The following is a 23615-nucleotide window of genomic DNA, read 5'->3' as shown; positions in this document are numbered from 1 at the left end:
TTATATACCTTTCTTATATTCTATGGGCGCAAGGGTACTGAAACTTTACACAGCTTACTGTATGAATACAGCTAACGCAAAGGTATGAATATAAAAAGGGCCATTTAAAATCCCCCCCTCCCAAAACCGATCGTGCACCAACTTTTTGGGTACTGTAGCTGAATTCAACTACAAATTTATTCCAATACTGGCCAAACCTTAGAAAATGGGAACAAATTTTCTAGTTATGATAGTGAAGGATAGAACGTTTTCGGATTTATACGTACATTAAGTCAATTTTCGTTAACTTTTATACAAGCCGAAGTACTGTAGAACGTATAGCTCAGTGTAAAGGAACACGAGGATATTGAAGACTACTCACTACTCACTACTCCGTTGGTCGAGTAGGTCTACTCTGTATCAGCTGGTCTGGTCTAGAGTGTCGGGTGTCTCGACCCACGCTATTCCTGCTACCTCTGGTGTCAGTGTCAGAGGTACAGAAATAGATCCAGACACCGTGGCCTGGGGGTGTGAGGATGTGATCTGTCTCCAGCTAGCTGCTAGAGAGTTCACCGGTAAACCACGTCTCGCCTCCTCGCTCCTTCTAGTGTGGCGATTAGGAGGGCTGGTAGATTTTAAAACTGGAGGGGGGAATAAGGGGGTATTTTCTCATGTATTGTGATGGAGGAATGCGATATATTTTCATGTGGGTATCTATATAACAATATAAATGAATTTTAACGTTTGAGAAAACCATAAGCCGCACACCTATCAATCGCATGAAAGGTCTTGTTGTGAAACTTCCCCAAAAAATACCAGACTTTTTTCGATAAGCCCTCTTCTATGGGCAGGGACATCAATTTAAGGACTGTATTAGTTATATTTAAAAACATTGAAGATACGCCAGCTGTTCGATTTGTTTTTGATTTAGTTTGTATACTTTCCTTGATAGTGGTGGAGCTAAAAAGTAAAAACCCATAAGAAAACTGCAAATTGTGATAAGAGTATGCCCTTTGGTGGGTATGTAGTTTAAGGTTTAGCAATGAAAATAAGAGAGGCAATGGCCAAAGTTGCTATAATTCAAAATGGTGGCGATTTTTCAAAATGGCTGCCCGTATTTTGGTTTTGATATATTTTCTTTGATATATAATGAAAAATGGTGTTCTTTAATTTTTTTTAGCTTTTTGGTATATATACTTTTAGAATTGGATGAAAACTAATACATTTCAGCCTTAGATTATAGATATGATATAATTGTCATATGATAGAGACTTGGTGTTAAATTAAAGTCCGGAATCTCCAGATTAAGATGATACCAAACAGTTAAGAGTGTTGATGACATTTTCAAGCTTTTATCAGTGAATGAATAAGTGAAAAATAAATACCTTCTATTTTGGATTATAACAACTTTAGGCAATGCTTCCCCATCTTATTTTAATTGTCGGACTATAACCTACATTCATAACAAAAGGTTTTTCTTGTCACAATTTGCAGTTTTGATACGTAGCCCACTATGAGTTAACCTTTTGATTTTAGGTACCATATATTGCATCAAGCAAGAGTAGAGTATTTTCCCTTGTTACTTGTACATTGATAAAATTGATTTACATAAAGAATAAATGCTTAATCAACCAGTAGTTTGCATTGGACGAGGCAGGGAAGAATCACTAAATCTTCTCAGCGTTCTCTCCCCGTGGCGAGGCACGGGCAGAACAACTAGTTGCATCTTAAATTGTGTTAAGTGGTTATTTATGTGTACATAAAATAAAATTCTGTTTTTTCTCTGGATTTTTGTTGTTCACGACATTTTTTACCGAAGTACAAGAATGAAAAAATGAACTAAATGGAATGTACGCGAATTAAATTTTCATACTGCACTATTGCTTTAGATACCGCAACTGCTGATGTAGGTTTCGTTGGGTAAAGTTGGTTCCAGCCCTCCACGTTGTAAAATTGAATTCAGTTAAGTGAATGGACAAACCCAAAGACATCGGGTGGTTCGCAGGTATCGATATTACACTATGACATTGCATTGCATCACGCGAATTACAGTGGTTTGTCCATTATGTGATCATGTGGAGTTTTGTACAATAACGAACTGGAATACAAACGCAATACATACGGAATACAAATGCAATACAAACGAATTGGAAATCTTCAAATGGAACTTCCTAAGTTAGACAAAGTACGAGTTCAACCCTTAATTAATCTGAAATGAGAAAACGGCAGTTGCAGCAACATAGCATTGTCCTCAGCCTGTCGTGCCTAGTGACCGCTTCTGTATAATTACTATCGACATTCGGCAGACTTCCGGTGTCACAAACACAGTACACACTGCTGAATCTGTCAAAACTCTCTGTTGTTTGTGTCAAAACTACTATCAAAAAGGTGTGTAAATGTATATGGTGTACAAGTATAAAAATCGTACATTACTACAGCGTTGGAACATCTTCATACCGCCCTCCAAAGTTAATGCCGTTCATGACTAATTAGTATTACACATTACACCATACAAAAATTTTTTTATGTTTGCGTATGCTAGGGCATACGATAGGATAAAATAAAATATAATGTAGGGTATATTTGTTCCTTACTGTCCTTATAAAGTTGAAAATATTTTAGGTTCACTAGATTGCAGAAATGAATGTTGTATGTTAATTTAAGACTGTGATAATGTATTTGTATTAGACTCGGGTCAGTGACGTCACTTGTTTATGTTTATGATCCGCACAGTTTATGTTCTAATATTTGTGGGGTGTTTTAATAAGTGCTGGATTGTTTGTGGATGGATGGACGGTGAATGTTTTAAGTAATTTTTGATCCACATGATACATGAAAGTGATGATCAACGGCGAGCAAAGAGCAGCAACATTTAGGTATTTCTGTTCATCAAATAGTGTCCCAAAAACAGCTGATAGCATCATAGTTTAGTGGAAATTTTGTTAGACTACGGAACAGTTTTTGATAACCTCAAATAGTTTTTGATAACTCAAATTCATGGATCGCCTCTAAGACGCACCAAATTATAAATGCCAGATGGTTAATGTCTGTTAAATTAAACAAAAATGATTCAACGGTAACCTGAAACCCGTGGGGATCGTGTGGGAAATATCTGACGAGAACTGGAACTTGGTCGGTGACGGTGAATATCTGAATGGCTGCAGCGGGTTTGCACGGGCTGAGATAAGAGATAAGAGAAACCTGATCCACGCTGTTAGGAGAGTTATGTGGTGTCGTGTGTCGAGACATCGGAGTACAGAGTCAAGGCGAGGCTAATTGAAAACACACTCAACAGTGACTTCCTGCCGGGGTCTCGGAGATACGGACTACGCACATTGTACCTAACATTCAGAACTTTTCCGCGGGACAAAAAACTTGGGACAGACATTGTACCTAAAGTTCAGAACGAACCTTTCTGTGGAATAAACAGCTTGGAGGATAAGTCGTTGTTCCTAAAGTTCAGCACTTTTCCTTGGGATAAACAGCTTGGAGGAACAAACTTTTTACCTAAAGTTCAGCACTTTTCCTTGGGATAAACAGTTTGGAGGATCAGACGTTGTACCTAAAGTTCAGCACTTTTGATTGGGATAAACAGTTTGGAGGATCAGACGTTGTACCTAAAGTTCAGCACTTTTCCTTGGGATAAACAGTTTTGGGATAAACAGCTTGGAGGAACAGACTTTGTATCTAAAGTTCAGCACTTTTCCTTGGGATAAACAGCTTGGAGGAACAGACTTTGTACCTAAAGTTCAGCACTTTTCCTTGGGATAAACAGCTTGGAGGATCAGACATTGTACCTTAAGTTCAGCACTTTTCCGTGGATAAACAGCTAGGAGGAACAGGCTTTGTACATAATTTCGTTAGAAGTTCGCAAGGACTTCGTTCAAGAACTTCCGATGAAAGAAGAGGTCTTGGAGAGTTGTACTGCCTTTGTATCTAGCTTCGTTCAGAAAATTCCCGTGGAAAGAAGTGGTAATGAAGAGGCGGACTTGGTACCTAACTCCGTTCAGGATTTTCCGTAGAACCAAGCACCCATCTTTGTTCAGGACTCCGAAGCACGAGGGCCGGGGGGGGGGGGGGTCTTCAATGTTCACGTCTTGTACCTAACGTTGTTCAAGACTTAACTGTTGCATAAAGCGTTCTTAAAGGGTCATAATTTGTACCTTACTTTATTCAAAACATTTCCGTGGGATGAGCAGGTCATGTATATTCGCATTCCGGAGTCTTTAAGAGTTTTACAAAGCTTGCCGTGGTGTGAGGGGTCTTAGAGTCAAACCTAATAATTTGTACATTCGTTAGAGCTTTAAATTTCCTGGGAAACATTAGAATCTTTGACAACAATGTACCGTACCTTACTTAGCAGTGTTCTTAAGAACAGTCTTTGCTCGTATAAGTTTGCTAGTCTTTTACTACCAAAAATTCTTCTGTAAAAACAACAGGGATTAAAATGTAGCCATCGTAGAGGAATTAATGAAGAAACTAAAATTTACCCGCGCAATTCTTTACTTTTTTCGGCACGTAATACATTATTAATTTTATGAAGATAAACTGTATAGCTAAGACCATCTAAGTAAATGTCTATTCCAAATAAATGTATCTTTAAAACATATTCGAACTATTGTGTTGCTAGCATATCGATAAACAGCCATTTCGATTAATGCATTATGGTGCTATTAAAATCTGTAATTACTAATTGCTACTTGTGATCTAAGTTAGACTCGTTACTATATAGGTATTTTTTTACTTCTGTTTCCCATCAGCCTCGCAGTGGTCAAGGGAAATCCCGCGAAGCCACAAAACATCTCCATGTCCAATACTGATCGTGAACAACCCAACAACCCCAATAATTCCACCTCCGAATCTCTCTTTTCCCATCGGAATCGTCAAATAATTGGCGCCTTCGGCACGGAACTTCTAATTTGCCACAGTCGAAAATCTGCAATTATTTCATTTTTGATATTTCCACGAATCAACCGTCTTTTGATTAATGGTTACTCGGTTTCAACCACGATTCTGACCGTTAATTGGCAGCCGTTTCTTTTCTTTCTCTGCGTAATTGCTTAATTGCACCATTTGGCGATCGGAAGGGTCATTATTTTTAATCTACGTCGAAGGGTGGCGCTCTTTTAATGGGCCCTAAAACATGACCCGTGTGTGTGAGGTCTGTTGATATTCAGAGCCAAAATGTTGGAGGGATTGCGGCTTCACTTGGATAACATCCATTGTTGATTTGGTGGGTTTTGAACCGAAGTCCTGCGCTCTACCATTAGACTAAAATTAATCCGCTTGTCAAATTAATTGTCGTTTCGTCGAAGGGATCAATCAAACCATCAGGCAATTATCGAAGGGGATGCATTCATTGTCTAGTTAAAGTGATCGCCTTCAAATATGAAGTTAACTAGTTCGATCTCCAATGGAAATATAATTTATCATCATGCTACTAATATTTTAACAAACGGTTTGCGGGAGATAGTAACAAACCCAGGGGTTGGACGTAAAAAGAACGTAAACAATTCCATAGCAGTTGAAACACACAAAGTAAATCAAAGAGTAATGAAAAAAGTGGAGGTTCAACCACAAACCAAGGTACAATTGATTATTCCACCTTATAAACTATGAACAATGTACCTGGAGGAGGAGAGGCAGGGGAGCCGGGTGAGTGTCTAGGGCTGCTGCTACGGGGTCTCTCCCCATCAGAGGACGTGTCACTCCCCCCGTGGGCCGAGGGAGGCGACCTGGAGGCGAAGTGGTGCAGGTTGAGGCCTTGAGTATCGCGACTGTCAACCTGGAAACAACAACACCATAGCTGCAACGATAGTGTATTTGCAATTCGTAATAGCTTGGTTGTTCTACCTGGAGCAAAGTACTCTCTTACGTTCCTCCGAATGTAACAGCTTGATAATTGGTAGCACTACTTTCAGAATTGCTATTTTGGATTGATTCTGGATACAATTTGCCATTGTGTATCATGAAATATAACAAAAGGTTGCCAACAGGAATTTATTTTGAACTGTTCTCTTACCGATAAATGTAATAAATGAAAATTTCGTTAAAACCGCATCCCCCCCAAAAAAAACAAGATATTTTACGTTCCAAACCGAAACGTTTTACTATGGAAAGAGTAGTTCTGTTCGTATATAAGAACTTTATGTACACTTTTATGTATGTGCTTGCGATATGGTCATTTTATTAGACACATTCCATTACTAATTCTACAATATACATTTTACTTATCACGTACTATGCAATTATAGATAAGGAACAAAAATACGCTACATCAGGAATATTAAGGCTTAAAAAACGAATCTAAGTAAGATCATCATTATTTTGAGTTGAATGATGGTTCAGCTGATGACTATCATAACACTGTACCTATTTCATATTTTTTTTTTTATATAAACATAAAAATAAAACATAAGCTAGAAATATAAGTTTTTCCTACAGTTACCTGACACAGTGAGCTTTCTTTCACTGCTTATAGCACGCAAAGTAGTTAATTGCTGCATTTACTTAATTTTGCCGCACTCATTTTTTGCCACACTCCAGTATTCCAACCAAACAACAAAAAACAGTATGCTTTAAAAGGAATGTAATACGTGTACGCTTGAAAATAAGTTGACAACACTTAAAGATACTACGACTACGATCAGCTATTGCAGTGTTTCCCATTTCGTTCGACGCTTGGTACTAACCTAAAACGTAGTGTTTGGCGTTTTAAAGATTAATTATTTCTATGCTTGATAATAACTTTAGGATAAATATAATGTGTAAAACGAGTGCAAATTGTCTTTGCTGCACTCGAGAAACTTCCACAATCGCCTGCGGTTCTTGCGCAACATTTCTCTCACTTGCAGTAAAGTGCCACTTCGCACACTAGTTACACAAATAACTATTGTAAATCGTAATCAATCAATAACGCACACAAAGATGTATAGGCCTACCTTTTCGTAGCCGTACCAGCCCAACAGTTCATTCATTGCAGTCTCTGCGTACTCCTGCGAACATGAACAGTTAATTTAAGTTGAAAACATATACTATTTAGACCTAATATTTATCGAAAAAATACATCGTATAGCAGATGGGAGTGGAAACTTAAATTTTTTTAGTGAATAAGAATTTTGTTAACTTGATCGAATGGTACCTTAGATAGGATTTGTGTATATTATGATGTTGGCAGAAATAATATTGGCTAGATTCCACTGGGTATGATTCTGAAGAATACTTCAGTAAGTTATACGAAAAAGCTTCAGTGCCCAGCCTAAAAATTGCTCCGAAAAGTTTTAATTGTGAATTTGTGAATCTCTGCTCAAAGTTTGAAGTTTTTACAAATTCTTCTGCTACTGTACATCCTACTCACAACTGCCCTCAGTGTAGGTTTTCTTACAAGAGACAAGGTGGTTAACTTCAGGTCATCGCTGGTTACTATTTACATTCTCACAATACCAAGACTGACGCTGGATCACCGGAGACCTGAGAGGTTCTCGTATCCAAGGTGTCCTCTGGCAGCCTCCCTGGTGTCCCATGGTACACCCGAGACCACGGTCTGCCAGTAAGCTGACGAGGAATCCCAGCTCGGGTGTCGTGAGAACACTACCTACTGACACTTCCGAGAACATGTGACCTCACTAACCAGAGACTTGTAACACCGTCGACTTTTGGATACTGAATGTCTTCAGTGCCATCTTTATGGACCAATAGCCAATCTCATATAAATGGAATATAGTTGAAAGAGCCGCTAACAAAGTGCACTGTGGTTAAATTTCACATCCCTTCTTTAGTTTTTGAGACTATGGTATTTGTTGTGACATTTAGTGTACTACAGTTTACAACAAGACTTTTAATTTGGTTTGGCTAAACGTGTGCGTATTCGAGTGTTTGACAGAGGGCGCACATATTCGTTGGCTCAATTCTACATATACAGTACGTACTATTCTAAAACTGGTGACAGCTTTAACATGGTGAAGGAATGCCACTACTGTTACGGTAATGTCATCAAAATTCGAATCAGCTTTGAATTATTAACATTGACTTTGAATATTGCAAGGAGACTTTACGTCTAGTAACATCAGATTCAGGTTACAATGAGTGTTAATGCTCGGAGAACCGAGGTCGTTAACGATTGATTCGGTGGCGATACAAATTTTATTTGAGGGCATGTTACAATGTGTTGTTGCACTCTTTGGTTGTACTGAATGATACCACTTAACTTAAAATATTATATTTTACAATTTCACGGCCCAGCTTCTTAAAACAGTTTTGAAGTCAGTGACAAAAATCACTGCACCAATAGTAGGCCTAAACATAGAAAATGTTTTACATATACTCGTACCGATACAGAACCTAAAGCTGTCTTTGACTGATAACGATAACAAATCCAAGGAGTATGTTTACTATAGTGGATTATAGATCGCATGCAATGATGACTGTTTTAAAATGACATGATGATATTATAATATACACAATGAACGGAAACTATTTTTAAATTATTTAAATCGTGGAAGCATATTTTTGATCGTCCAATAACCTGGTGTTGTCATCGCAAAGCTAGAGTTACAGGAAGACGCGATGATTGGCAGACATAGGCTAATGTATTGCTTCCTGCAGGATATAATATTCGGCAATAAGATACACAAGTTATAATGTAGAGTGAGTCACTGTAGAGAGGAAAGAACAATGGAAAAAGGATTGATAATAATAAATGCAAAAAACCTCATAACTTTTATTTTAGTTGCCGGTACTGGAATTGTTACCATATAAATAATGCAAGGCATTCCAAAATAATATAGAAACTAGTAAAAACAACTGAAGTGGAACAGATTTCTTTTAAATGACGTAAAATGGCCCTAGGCCAGACTCGATTACACCAACTGTAGCCAAACATTGCGCTGATCTCCTTGTCTTCTCTCTGACGTTTTTGTTTTATAGATTCGTTAGGCCACTGTTGCGAGATATTGTAAGAAAGTTCGCATTAAAGTTCATTCCAAAGAGTTTCGTTTAGCTCCGCTCAAAAAACAAACTTATTAGTTATACTATCCTTGTATTCTTGGAAATTAAAGCCCATCCCGTTACACAAGACCAACATATTGCCAAAAACGCAAATCCAGCACGACATTGGGGGATATCCAGTGAAATTAAAGGGTACGTGACTCGTTTTCTCTACAAAATTGATATAATTAGTACGAAACTGAAAATTAGAACCTCCGTTCTCCGCTTTATAATTTCCAGCCTTGCCGTCCACTGAGGCCGCGGGCTGAACAACGTTGATGTGTTGTGTGGTTGAGACTAATGAAAAGCTTACGTCGCGAGTGATCATTGGAAATGTCTCTTGTTTCTGTACGTTCCGAGAGAAGTAAAATATTTCCTATGTGTAGTCGGGAACACAATGAAGTAATTATAAAGTAATTTACTTTTACTGTAATTGTGGTGTGTTTAGCTTCTGGATGCAATAGTATAGTAATTTCACGATGCCATATTTATAGACTAACCTATGTTTTATCTATGGCCATATTCAGTTAATTTTATTGTTATTCATAAGGTACACTTCTGGATTTTCGTGTGATTTTTTTTCGAAACTAACAATAAGGTATATCCTTGATATTTTAAATTTCAAATATAAGCTGACCCGTGCGAAGCAGTCACTACACTATATCCTCTCCTCAAACCCCCACTTAATTGAAGTGTAGGAGGATTTTCTATATTGAGTGCACAACATACCGTTACTACTGCGTAGTTGGTGCATTGTTAATTTAGGTGTGGGTCCTTACACCAGGAATAGATGTGGGTTTATATTTTTGATCATTCACTTTCTCAAAACATTATTTACATTTTTAAACCTTTACATGACCTCTTAAAATACTATAGCTTCTGTTAATACAATGAAAGTCTTAAAAACAACTGATCAACTTTATTTTCATGTACAAAGCTATTTGAGCAGTTTAACATAAGTAGTGCTTTGTTTATTTTTTCATTTTAGCTTGCTCTACAAACACACTCCTCTCAAATTATTATCCTACTGCGTAGTATGTTGTTATTCAATATTATATACATGACACATATAAATATGTAAGTCACTCAAAACTATTTACTAAATTACTATCAAAATTATCCCTAAACATTCATACATTAACACAACTTGAAAGTAATCGATTTTAACTAAACCGTAACACTTTTTTCATCACAATTAGCACAACAATTTACGTTCCCTATGTAGACTAATAACAGCAAACATGAATCTGTAACATAATACAGTAGCAGTATCGGATTGTTTACTGAGTTTTCATTTCAAACATTAACTCCGCTTACTCGAGCACGTGAGAAATTTCAACCTGAAATAAATTCGATATTACGCGAGAACAGGAGAGTACGGTATCGTTTATCAGAGGGTAGACGGGGGTGGAGGGGAGGGGGAGGGGGTGAAGTGTAAGAGTGTAAAGTATCAGACGACACTTTGTCACTGGACCGTCCGACGTGCGACTACCTGTTATTGATTATGCTATCAGTATCTCTGTTTGGAAGAAGTTATACGCAATCCTTCCTTATAGTGACTAACGTACCCTCTATCAAAATAGTAATTAAGGTCGTAGATTTTGATTTATGTTCCTCCTGAATCTCTACTCTCTAGCCCGGAACAGTTTCATGCATTGCTTCTATGGTTCGGAACTGGACCTGGTGTCCCTGATCATAAGGCCACAGAGAGCAACAACTTCTATTTTTCACGTTAAGATAGACTCCCTTAGTTGTAAATAGAATCGTTTTTAGTTTTTTTTGTACACTTTTTTGTCCTAGGAAGCTAGGCACGAGCCTGAGATTGTTTTCCACATTACTTCAGACTAGTCCTAGGGGTTGCAGCATTATCACTTGGATAAAATCCATTGGTCACCCATTGGTGGGGATCAAACCTGGGACCTCAGGGACTGAAGTCCCGCGCACTAACCACTACGCCAGCTCGCTCCCCTTATTTTTGACATGAGTGGCAACATAGTTCAAAGAAAATGTATCATGTTGTGTTTTTTTGTCTTGGAGGAATAAACGCAGTATTTCATTAGGTTGGCATTATGTTGTGTGTCCATATTTACCCGGAAAACTACATTTTTGTGTATTTTTTTTGTCTGGGACGGAAAGCTCCTTCCACTAAGAGCAACACGATAACTTAAACAATTGAGTTAATTCCAATGCAAACACTTTTCCTAAGAGTCCACGATCGCGGTCTCCTGGACGGCCCCTGGGCAGGGTGTGTGTGAGTGTGTGTGTATGTGTGAGGGGTGGACGGGGGAGTCACGTGATACGTTACTGGAGCTTCATCCATCAGTCGACGCTCAGGTTACAATTAGTGGAAGAGCAAGAAAATACTCCATCTCCGATGACTGCCACTTCTAACCCGCTGTCTGAATATCTCTTGAAATACGGCGCAACCACTTTTTTGTGCTTGTTTTTCCGTGTTAAACGCTCTGAAATTTGTTGAGGTAGTATACAATTATTGTGCACTTAAAGAGAATAAAAAAGTTATATAAAATATTTTTTTAATACTGTGATTTAAATTTAAGTGATTTAGCTACGTAAACACGGCGTTTTTTGCTAGAAATGTAGTTTCAAGGTTGCTCGTAATTGGTTTAAAACAAATTTTTCTGGAAGACTAATAATGACTGTAAAGTACAAGCGAATTATAAACACGTATCTAACAAACGTCGTGTACAACAAGCAGTGTATCCAAAATATTATAGCAGGAGTTGAGCAATTGAGCAACATGAGTTTCGATCAACAAAATGGATGACCATAAAATGAAACATTATTGTTGTTGAATACACTAACAGATAAGAATAAACACCAACTATTAGAACTGGTGTTTTATAGAACATCATTTTATAGAACTGGTGGTAGAAAGAGAATAAATGTGTACGAAATTATGAATCAAAACAGAGCGCAGTGCCAAATTATTACTCCACATCACTCATTTGTTCGCCCATTTAAAGCAACCCATATAATAATATACGAGTAATGTCCAGTGGTCGAAACTCGACCAAAAATATGTAATGTACTCACTTATGTTAATGTTTCACCCCACACTGTAAATAAAACATGTGATTGGAGTTTCTTCCATTTGTTTTGATTTTCTGTTTATATTTCGTTGTTATTTCGTCACCAGCATGGCAACGCATAAGATCCATGTAAATTTTTTCAAATTTTTAAACTCATTTTTGCGCTTATCTTTGAGCCTATTTAAATTTATAAAGGGATTCTGCACACCTACAGGAAAATAGCTTTCTAACGGTATGCGTAGATTTTCCCTACGATGCACACGAGCTGAGAAAAAAGGTTTTAAAGAAACATGCTTGCCTATTAATATATAGATAGATAGATTACAGGCTTGGTAGCAAATAGTCAAAGGTAGCACTTATGAAGCACTGGTATAGTTTATGGTTGCTTTACTGAGAGAGATTTTTAAACTGGAGGCCGGGGTTCAATTCCAGCCGATCGCAATTTTCTTGGAGAATCAAATGTATATTAGATTAACCTACAGAGGGTCAATAAATCGTACTCAATCTAGTAAGTGATAGACTGGCAACCGAGGGATGGTGATAAGTAAAACGCCACTCCCCTGTTAACTGTTGGCTAGGTTAGGGTTCCTAAATCAGCTCCCGTTTGGAGACATCCCGCTACCGGATCAGTGGTTCCCCCTCGCTTTATGACTCACTGAGATGAAAAATGTAATCGTCAAACACTTGTTTGGCAGTGTTGGATAGGACCAAGGGTGTGATAACGCTATGTCCCAGGGGTCCAGGACTTAGCTTCACTAGACATGAAATATAGCGAGTAACCTCCGTATAAGGTATCTCCCACGTATCAGTTTATTTTTTTCATTTTAAAACATTATGCCTCTTAGCATACAATTTCATCTAAGATCCTGTTATTTACCTGACATCAATTTACCAAACACGAAGCGCAGAGTAGTCCGTAATTCGATCAGCCGGGCACCGCCTCGGGATGTAATGAAGTATTTTCATCGTGGATTGCCGCCAGAATGTTTGGGAAACTGATCCCAGACTGAAACTCACACCTCCATCTCTCACACACGAACACGCACACACACACGCGCGTAAACAAATGGCGTCGTGTGAACTTTCATAAACAAAAACCTTCAGAACATTAGACTGTAACTGAACACTGAACACGCTGGGTCGCGTCTCATCCCCCTCGCACGCTGTTTAGAAGCTGCCTTACTTGGAAGCAATGATTTGTAAAGGAATGAATACTTTTGGTGAACTTGTGTTTGGATCCACGAAAAAGTTCCATTTTTGTATTTACTAACAATTTAGACTTAATAGCTTGTCGAAGGGAAATAAACTTAAAACATTCTTAGTGATTTATTAGTATTAACTATTATTAGTGATTCAATAAAGTATTGTATGACTTGTTAAAGTGAGTTCCCTGATTCGTATACAGATCTTAGATAAAACAAAAAATGTCAAGTTTTAGTTTTCTAGTTAGGATGATTTTGAGGTGTAGTGACTCTAAATTCTACAGCTCTGAACCTCATATTATATAGGCTAGTTTGAACACATTGGGCGTCGACGGAGTTTAAAATTGGGGTTCCAGGATGAAAATGCCACGCTCTAATGACTTGTAGACCAGTTGTACGAACTACTTTAGTGCAATAGAGTCAATGAGACACATTTTGTAAGATGTAGAAAAGGGTTCAGTGAGGTACATTGCTCTGTGAGTAGGATTTTTAGTTTCACGATTGAATGGGAGAAAAATACTCGTCGCATCGTTGTGAATACAAAATAGTGGTTATCATCACTTGGCCGCGCCTCGCTTTTAAAACACGATTGTGTACATTTGAACAAACAATACAAAATGGCCACCATAATTCATGCATGAAAATATTTCCTTAGAAAATAATTACAAATTTAGATTTGTAGGCTACACTAAAAAATTAAATTTCGTTCCTTCGATATGAAAATTGTTCAAATCAATCACAGAAACTAAGCATTAAAAAAACTGACGTTTTATCTGTTAATTTTTAGCATGAAAATTCAAAAATTCTTAGTAAACGATGTTTTTGACACAACAACTTTGAACCTCAACGGGAAGGTAGGGCAGGCTAGGGTGAGCTCTAAATTTGGCTGTGACGTTATAATTCAAATTCGAGCGGTGTTTTGACGCCAGGCGGCCTCGTTTGGAAGCTTGCCTCTGGCTTTGAACATTTGAGCACAGATCAGCGTGCAACGTTAATACTGGCGCTCGCGATCAACGGGAATCTAATCGAGTTGGATTTGGCAGAACTGGCGAATTGCTCAAGTAGTTAATTATGAGAACAGATGAAATGCCAGTTTGAGGAATCGATATTGTGGTCGTGGAAATGTCAAAGTGAAATAAAGTGCTCAGCATGTTGCGTCTAATTATTGCAGTCATGAGTTGGCAGAGGCTGTACCTTAGATAAAACACACTCCCTAATTTAATATGTAAGCTACTCTCACTTACACACAACAATCTACAATCATAACTAACTGTCAATTACAAGAGTAAATTATGACTTCCAGAATAATCTATAAGAAATAAGGCATAACCAAATAGTAAACTTAATAGTAACCAAACAGTATTATTGACAATGTTGTTCAATTCAACTAATAAAACTAAATTAACTCTTATAGTCCCAAAAAACCCTTTGTTTCCTGAAATCTGAGCGAAACATATTTGCTTAGTGTTTGACCGTGTAAAATGTAAAGAAGATTTTTCCATGTAGGATACAAACAAAAACTTAAGATGAACACAAGCTGAAACACTAGAAAGTTAAAGTTTGTTAAGTTTATTTTCTATGACAAATTGTATGACTTGCGACGACAAACTGCTACTTTATTATGTAAAACTACATACTTAGAACCTAGTCAAGGAATTTGCAAATTTGCAAATTTATTGAACGAATTTTAATTTTGAGAATTTTGAGGATGCATTTTTGTTGCACTAACATGAAGTGTGTCTACCAACTAAGTGATTATGCTGCAAGTTAACTGGACATAACGCACGTCTGCAGGGTAGCTGGAAGACCAACTCGGTAGTAGAGACTCGTACATCAACAGTCCAATCTTCCTCCACCGTCGAACCAAGACGAAACATTTGACGAATCTAGCAGACCGAGGTTGAGATTCAGACAGTGTTTTAAGTTTTAAGTTAACCATTTACCTTGTCTGTAATATGACCAATGTCCGATAAGTGATTTTAACATTGGCACTTAAACAACACGCGATATCTCAAGTCAAGGGTGGGGCCAGACTGGGGAGAACGTTTCAATGTTTGCGAGGGTAAAGTTTCGCCTCTCATCAGCTGTCCGGATCAGGTTGCAAAACATTTGGCGCGAAACCCTCGATGCCCGCTGCTTTTAAATGTTAATGCAACCCTTTTAAAGAGTTCATTCCTCTTGTTCAGTGTTTATTTTCTAGGACGAAATGAACGCTCGAGTACACCACTGGCGTACATGTTACCCATCAACACGTATAAACCAATGGAGTAGTGATTGAAAATTTATTCATCTCTGACAATTTAAAAATATTACTTTTAATAAGCTCGCCCGAGATTGATGAATTGACGGTCGTTTTTTAATTCTGATAGCTACCCGAATTATTGAAATTTCGAAAGTTACTTGTTCATGGACAACCCAGAACTGTGACACAACCGAATGATTAATATTCAGATTAATCATTCTTGCATTTCAACTTAAACTTTTCCATCCGAACTAACCTTTTCTCACACTTAAGAATATCAACGTACAATGGTTCTAATATAGCTGGTATACAATACGGTACTGTAATACAATATTCCGTATCCTTGATCCACTAATCACCATACTGTCTACAACACCTAAACAATCAAACCTATTGCTGGTTTCATTTCAAAGCCTCTCACATTCAACATAGTGTACTAGTGTACCGGCAACTCGATACGTGTGTAAGGGGACGCCATCAATCTAGAGGGGGGGGGGGGTATAGCGGTGTCGGATGTCAGAAGAAACATGACACCTGCATCTGCGGCGCAACCTGGGCAAAAGTCAGGAACTAACAAAGCTCTGAGTTTCTGTAATTGATTACCAGACTCTGAAGCGCAAGTGGATAGGGTACTCTTGACATTGGAACTGGAGTCATAGCGTGAAAATAAATGGACTGTCAACTCAAGTGAGGGAGTTGGGTCTTGGATGTTTCTTGTGCGATGAATGTTGTGACGATAGTTTGAGCTGGTATGGAACAGTAAAATTAAATCCCCTTGGGTACCCATGAAAGAAACACTGAGTACTTGAGCAAACCCTTCTGACGTTTATAGTGCGGCGTTTTGCTTTTGAAACTGAGATAGTTTAAAAATAAATAGAAAAACAACATTTAAGTGAAGGAGTTGGACGTTTTGCAATAGTCTGAGCTGGGATGGGATTGTTAAAGTAAATTCCCAATTTTGTCTTTGGAACTGAATTATTGTTAAAAGAATTGGAAGTACAGTAAACTTAAAGTGAGGAAGTTTGGTGAGACATGTTGGTAACGGTTCAGTGGGTGGTGAGCTTACTGGGACAGTTCGGGGATGCGGAATACTACCCCTCCGGAAAACCACCCCCAGGTGAAACGTGACGTCACGAAATCTGCCAACTAACCAATATGGGAGCCGTGCCCGCAACTGGAATACTACCCCCTAGCAAAATGTGATGCTCTGTAATTGTAATTTTAAATCGTGTAATTCCGTTGATAACAACAAAAAAGGCATGTGGGGAATATCGTACAGAATTTTGAAATGTTACAGCAAGTTTGGTTGGTTAAATTAGGTTAGTTTAGAACAGTTTGACAACGAAACTTGATTGTCCGTGACTGGAAAACTGTCCCCTCTGACGTCAACATGACGTAGTAACCTGCTCTGGGGGGGAGGTTAGTTGTCCAGGGGGCAGTCTTCCGGCGACCCGACAGTTCGTCCTGTTCCTTGGAGGGTGGAAAATGTGAATGTTCTCTTGTAGAGTAAGTTTTGCAATATCTGTAGCTGGGATTGGGGCGTGCAAGTTAACCGCCCAAGTAACCACCCCTGAAAAGTTTTTAGTCCTTGGACTACGGTCACGTAACTCTAGTGATAAACTGACGATCCATCAAACTAGATCTACCGTTGATCAAGCCAAACTCAAATGTATGCAATTTCATCCACCGATGTCTTAGTAAAAGGTGCATAAAAGCAATTTAAAATAAATGCTCGCACATAGCCCTATTTATGTAATAAGGACCAATTAGTACTTAGATGAGCTACGAGGAGCATGAGAAGTCGCATTTAAATAGGTTTCGTAAAAATTGCATAGCCTTAGATTAAATAAGTATTTGATTCTGTCTTAGTAGTCATTTTGTTGTTAAGTGTCTCATGGGTAATACAGTGGTGACTGCAGGGGCACAATGATAAGACGTTTAAAGGCCAGGTAGGTCGGTCTAATACCAACAATCAACAATGTATCACTGTGTCACATCATACTATCAGCGCAAGCCGCTTATAAGCTACCCAGGTTGCTATCTTATAATCCTAGTCTTACATCTAAAAAAGAGGAAGTATGTATGTATGTATGTATGTACCCTATGTAATTCTGAAACCGCTCGACGGATTGTAATGAAACCTTCAGGCATTATTAAGCATTATTCAAGGATGGTTTGTGTGAAAATTGGTGCAGATCCGTCAAAAGGGCTTCGCCCCAGAAGGTCTTAAGGGATCCAACGTCAGACTCTTGGAACTACAATCTAACATAAATTATTAAGTGAATAATAATCGTGCTAATCTCAGGTATTCGAATGCCTCCCACTTGGTCATTAACCTGTACTGTCTTTAAAAGGGGGAACTCCAACAATACTAATGCGAATCTTAAATCCACCCAAGCTGTGCAACGGAACCAGACTGACGATTTTAAAAATGACACCATAGCCTACTTGCTCGAAGCAAAAAGCCAAAAAGCTAATCACTAATATTTTTATACACCTAATGAAAAAAAAATACCCCCGCCGCAGCAAACCTGCCGACTAAGCGAATTTCCATTTGTCTGAATTGATTTTCAATTAAATTTATTTAAATAACATTAGGTTTAACGAGTAGGCTACCTAGGTTTGCTGCTACAAGGAAACTAATAAAGTGTGTATTTAAGTAAAATATCAATAGCTTAGTATAAAATTAATAAATTTGCCAAGTTTGATCAAAATATATCCACAAACAAGCAAAATACAACAGTTTACAATATTCTCCACAAGAATACCTAACATGGAAATTTTAAATTTACAATTTTTTGAATTTTCTCCGTTACCAATAACCGTACAAAAACACTTTGATATACTAAATTATTTGTTTTTTTTTAAGCTCTTTAAAAAGGTCTAGAGGTATAACTTAATACTTGCTAATTACTGATTACTGTCAAGAACACAATCAATTTCTCAAAAGTGAAAAAATATTACATTATTTGAGGAAAATATTCTGATATCTAAAAAAATTTAAAATAAAAAGATTGTCTGAATATTTATAAACTAAAATTATTGTTTTAGTACAACATTAAACAAGTGAAACTGTGACATAGGTAAATATGAATAAGGCGGGGTTTACTTTTCTGATAACAACCTTAAATTATAATTTTCTTAGGACAATAAAAACAAAATTACCTTAATTTCTTCATCAGAAGTCTCTTTCTTAATCTTGGGACCAGCGGGCTGCGTAGTTTTGCTGCCCATGTACTGGACAGGGCACGCCGCGCTAACACAACACTTCGCACAACAGTACACTGACAACAATGCTACCCCACTCGCGCGGTGTGAGCGACTGTGCGATTGCGACTGAGGAGGCGGATACAGCCAGTGCTACCAACACAACGGACCATCATGTCCCACGCAGCGAAAAAATCCCTTTTTATGCCATGTCACAACAAACCAAACTGACATGTTGATCAAATGTAAAATATCGTTAGAATGATATAACTTTCAATAAGAGATATAACTTTCAATATAACTTCAATAAATAAATCTCAGTATTTGTAAAATACTACAGACTCGTTAATAATTTAAGTATTTATTTATTTATTTATTTCAACGGACATCTCCATTTTACAGCATACAAAACAAAACAATAAACTCAGGATGACTTAAATTGATAATAACAATTTTTGTGCTTAATATTAGGAATAAAATGAACAATATATAATGATCTAATAACAAACAACAGTAACAATGCCAAACCTAGCCAAACAAAACAAAAACTGACAAAATAACAAAAGGTATACAAATAAATAATAATTTCAAACAACAACAATAAATTGACTATATTGACTGATGTGTGGGTACTGAAGGTATATTGATTACATTCACATAAAAATTACTCAATAGATATAAAACGTAATAGAGTATGAGTTTAAATGCAATGATAATATGAATTTGAAATCGTAAATATCGGTAGCATAATTATACAAGTTTACATACCAAAATCCCAGCTGACTACTTTAAAAATCTTCAAAAAACTCAACAAAGAACAGGTGAATAGCCAAAGTGTTACTATAATATAATATTCATACTACAAGAAAACACATATTTCATTTAATTTCAAAGAGCTGTGGGAATTTAAGGATTTATTTATTTGTCATGTAAAGTAACTATAAGATACCAAAAAAATCTGACAAAAGTAGAGAACCCACAGAATAAATAGCAGCTTTTCACTGGAAGGGAGGAGCAGAGTAATTTTGGGTTTCTTTGTAGCCTTATCACACCACTTGGTCTTGCACAATTGCAATTTGAAAAGTTAGACCTACTAGTATCAAAATGTGTATGAAAGTATTCACATTTGATTTGTAGGCCTACATTTTTACTTAGGATATTTGTACACATGATTAAAAATTCTTAATGAATCTGAATATGAAATAGTAGCCTAATATTATGTAAGATGCCTCTGAACAAATCTTGGATTCGTTGGTACTGCGCTCACAATCCTGCAGTCAATAAAAAACAAAAACAACAAATAGCCCAACAAAATTAGTTAAACATATTTAACATTTTAAATAACACAACATTATAACTATTAGCAGATTTAAACAATGTAACATAAACTAGTCCTAAATCATACTCACAATTCGCTAAAGACCCATCGTGTAAGCCAGAGACTCATTAGGTAGTCATTTAAGCCTACTCCTAAAAACTTGAAAGATTAGATTTTGCCTCTGTTCTAAACCTAGCACAGCTGACTGTGGTCTTCATTGAAGATTGCGCTCTCGCTCTGCTGCAAAAAAAACTCAGCTTTCTTAACAGAAAAGTAGGGAGCAGACTAGCTTTGAAATTTTCAAAATGGACTTGTTTTATCCAGAACACATCAGCATATAAAACTCACAGACAACAAATTTCTTAAGTTATTATTTTCATTGAGACATGTTCACAATAAAACTATGACTAGGTGAATCCCGTCGAAATCGACGGTTACTCTTGAGGTTTTACGTAAATTCAGCTAACTGCGATGGATAGAGTGAAGTTATTAAAATCTTAGGGAGGAAAACATAATTATGAGTAAGACAATAGTGTACATTAAAAAACTTGTTTGTTGAATTCAATATTTTCTGTCTTTTCAACGGCTTTAGGTTTCCCAAAAGGCTTTTCAGGAGTCTTACAATTGTTTCTTGTTCATGACTTTAGTTCATGTTTAAGCTTCTTTCACTATATGGGGAAAGGAGTTCATTTTATTTGTATCTCATCTGATGGAAAGAGTCAATATTACTAAAATAACTGGCTCTATCAGCTTTGGGAAAATCATTCAGATCGTATTTGGATTGTATAAGTGAATCACCATCTTTGGTCATAAAAATACAGAATTTTATCAGTGGGGAGGCATATTAAATCTTTTTTTTTTTCTATTTGATAAATATATCTGATTCTCCAGAAAGCAGTAACATTCTTACTTCTATCCAAGCAATTTTAATTCTTTCTCTTGCCACATCGACTTATGTATTTAATCATCCTGTAGCATACACAGATCTAACGTTTACTTCCATCGTTCCACCACACACCTGTTCACTGTTTTTGGCATTCCTGTACTTACTTGCTAATTGATTAACATATGGGGTAGTTTTGCAATGGCCATATCGATCACATAAAGCTGTGCATGTATTTCGTGGATGGAATGAACCATAATTGTAGGAAATTTGACGACAATTTTTGAACATTTGTGGAACCAAATCCATAACTTAGTCCAGCCTTGGTAACAAATTATGCAAATGCGATGAGATATGATGGCACTGTTGTGTTTCCGAATGTTTTGTATATAGTGAGGTTTAGATGCGTTGTTCGACCTAGCTGCATGTGTACAGCAAAGTAAAAACACTGTTCACACTTTTTTTTAAATACCTGAATTGACATTATATTACCCACTTCACCAAAACCATAGATGAAACATACTCCGTAGTCAGTCTATTCCAAAACTTCAACACAGCTCTCATTCTCCTCATCTATGACTTCAACCCGATTATCGAGAACTTTTATACCAATAAATGAATTTCTGGTTTTCTTTCTTGAATTCTCATTTGGTTGAAACTATAAAAAAAACTTGCCATGCAGTGGAAAATCAATTTAAAATCATAAATAATAATGTGTAAACATTTAATTTTGACAGTTTCAGTATTATTATTATTATGTGCTCGCTGGTTTCAGTAGACCTGTGAATACAATTTTAATATTAACAGCTGGTTCATTAAAAGTAGTGGGAAAATTATCCATATGGTCGTAATGTAAACAAAACTGCTGAGTGGACTTTAAAGGCCTCTGGGGCAGAGCCCCAAGGAAATTTACCTCGTTTCTCTTTTGAGGGCTCACCTACAGACCAATACCTTTCTTTAGACACCCCTACCAAGTTTCTACACCCAGCCGTTCTCTCAAATTAGCTGTGACAAAACCCCGTTTTCCCCCTAAGAATAACATGGGATGGGAATTTAAAGGCCACTAGGGCAGAGCCCCAAGGGAATTTACCACGTTTCTCTTTTGATGGCTCATCTACAGACCAAGACCTTTCTTTAGACACCTCTACCGAGTTTCTACGCCCAGCCGTTCTCTCAAATTAGCTGTCACAAAGAAAAAACAGTTTCAAATTAATATATAGACTAGTGTACCTGTTGCTCGAATTCGAGCAATTGCATTACAGGCGACTCAAAGATTATGGAAATACTCACAATCTACACAACAGTTAGATATAATCAATATCTTTTGTAAATATCTTATCTTTTTTCAAAAAGCTGATCTTGTTTTTTTAGTGTTTTCAATAAATTTTTCCCTCTCATAGTCGCATTAGGTTGTCTATGATAACGATTATAATGAAAAAAAATTTTTTTTTCTATTTCTTCTAACTTGGTTGTGTTCTATGACTTTTTCTATGTTTCCATTGTTTGCAAATCGGTTATTTCAATGATTGATCAAGAAATGTAGAACAGTCTTAATTCAGTTTTATTTTTAGCCTATATCAAATTGTCAAGTGATTTCTCACTCTTTTCCATTCTATACACCAACCCAAGTTTCGTCTACAGATGCAATATGCCAACGAATATCACCTATGTACAATCTCCAAGAAGTGGTAAAAAAGGCAAAAACCAACCCATACAATAGATATAAGTTAACTCCAAAAGAAAAGAGTTACTGTGATAATAGGATTTTCCACTGATTTGGTAATAGAACATTATATTGCAAAACATGACACGATGCAGAAGAAAACCCATTTTAAAATCAGAAAACCCAATTGCAAATACTGTACTTTATTTTGACAAATTCAATAAATCACAATTTGAATATTAACAGCTGTTTCATTAAAAAGTAGTGTAGAATTATGCATATGGTCGTAATGTAAACAAATCTGGAGGCAACTTTAAAGGCTTCTGGGGCAGAGCTCCAAGGGAATTGACCTCGTTCCTCTTTTGGTGGCTCATCTACAGACCAAGACCTTTCTTTAGAGACCCCTACCAAGTTTCTACGCCCAGCCGTTCTCTCAAATTAGCTGTGACAAAAACCCCGTTTTCCTCCATAAGAATAACATGGGATGGGAATTCAAAGGCCACTGGGGCAGAGCCCCAAGGGAATTCACCATGTTTCTCTTTTGATGGCTCATCTACAGACCATGACCTTTCTTTAGACACCTCTACCGAGTTTCTATACCCAGCCGTTGTCTCAAAATAGCATTTACCATTATGGAGGCGTCATTTTTTATTTGTACATTTTTTATTATGTCCCTCCCAATCGCCCTTGAAGTATACTACAACTTTTGCCACTTCTTTCCTTAAACAACTTTTCAGCCAGAAGTCAAACTCCCAATTCGCAGGATACTTTTACAAAGAAAATTAACAATCTTGGAGAAGAAACTGATTTGGAGCTATCCCTGACAATTTTGTAGCTGAAGCAGACTCTGCTCTTTTGAAAGAAAAGGAGAAACTGAAACAGGATTTGCATGGTAGATCAAAGACTCTGCCCAATTTTCATCACCCAAGAAGGATGTTTTCAATCTGCATAAAAGACCCTGTTTGAACTGCGCTGCTTATCTACTCATCTTGGCAAAGAACATAACTGGTTGGATAATAAATGTTTAAAATGCACAAAAGCTAAGCTAGCTACATATTTAGTGTCAAATGCTTTACACCAAGAAAG

The 23615-nt window shown here is 37.0% G+C and overlaps 1 protein-coding gene across 1 annotated transcript in view; it reads right to left on the bottom strand.

Annotated features, from left to right (window-relative positions):
- Positions 1–18793, bottom strand: part of LOC128992936 (sine oculis-binding protein homolog) — a 57004-nt gene extending 38211 nt beyond the window's left edge. The window contains exons 1-3 of the mRNA XM_054416682.1: positions 18624–18793; positions 6921–6974; positions 5608–5764 (exon numbers count right to left, since the gene is read on the bottom strand). Coding sequence (XP_054272657.1) covers positions 5608–5764; positions 6921–6974; positions 18624–18692 — 280 coding nt within the window. The 5' untranslated portion in view covers positions 18693–18793. The remainder of the gene's footprint in view (positions 1–5607; positions 5765–6920; positions 6975–18623) is intronic.
- Positions 18794–23615: the final 4822 nt, after the last annotated feature.

The sequence above is a fragment of the Macrosteles quadrilineatus genome, unplaced genomic scaffold (genome assembly GCF_028750875.1).
Source record: "Macrosteles quadrilineatus isolate MER2022 unplaced genomic scaffold, UCM_ALF_1.0 Scaffold_4__1_contigs__length_99947679, whole genome shotgun sequence".
In the NCBI taxonomy this organism is placed as follows: Eukaryota; Metazoa; Arthropoda; class Insecta; order Hemiptera; family Cicadellidae; genus Macrosteles; species Macrosteles quadrilineatus.
This window is presented reverse-complemented; position numbering and strand designations above follow the sequence as displayed.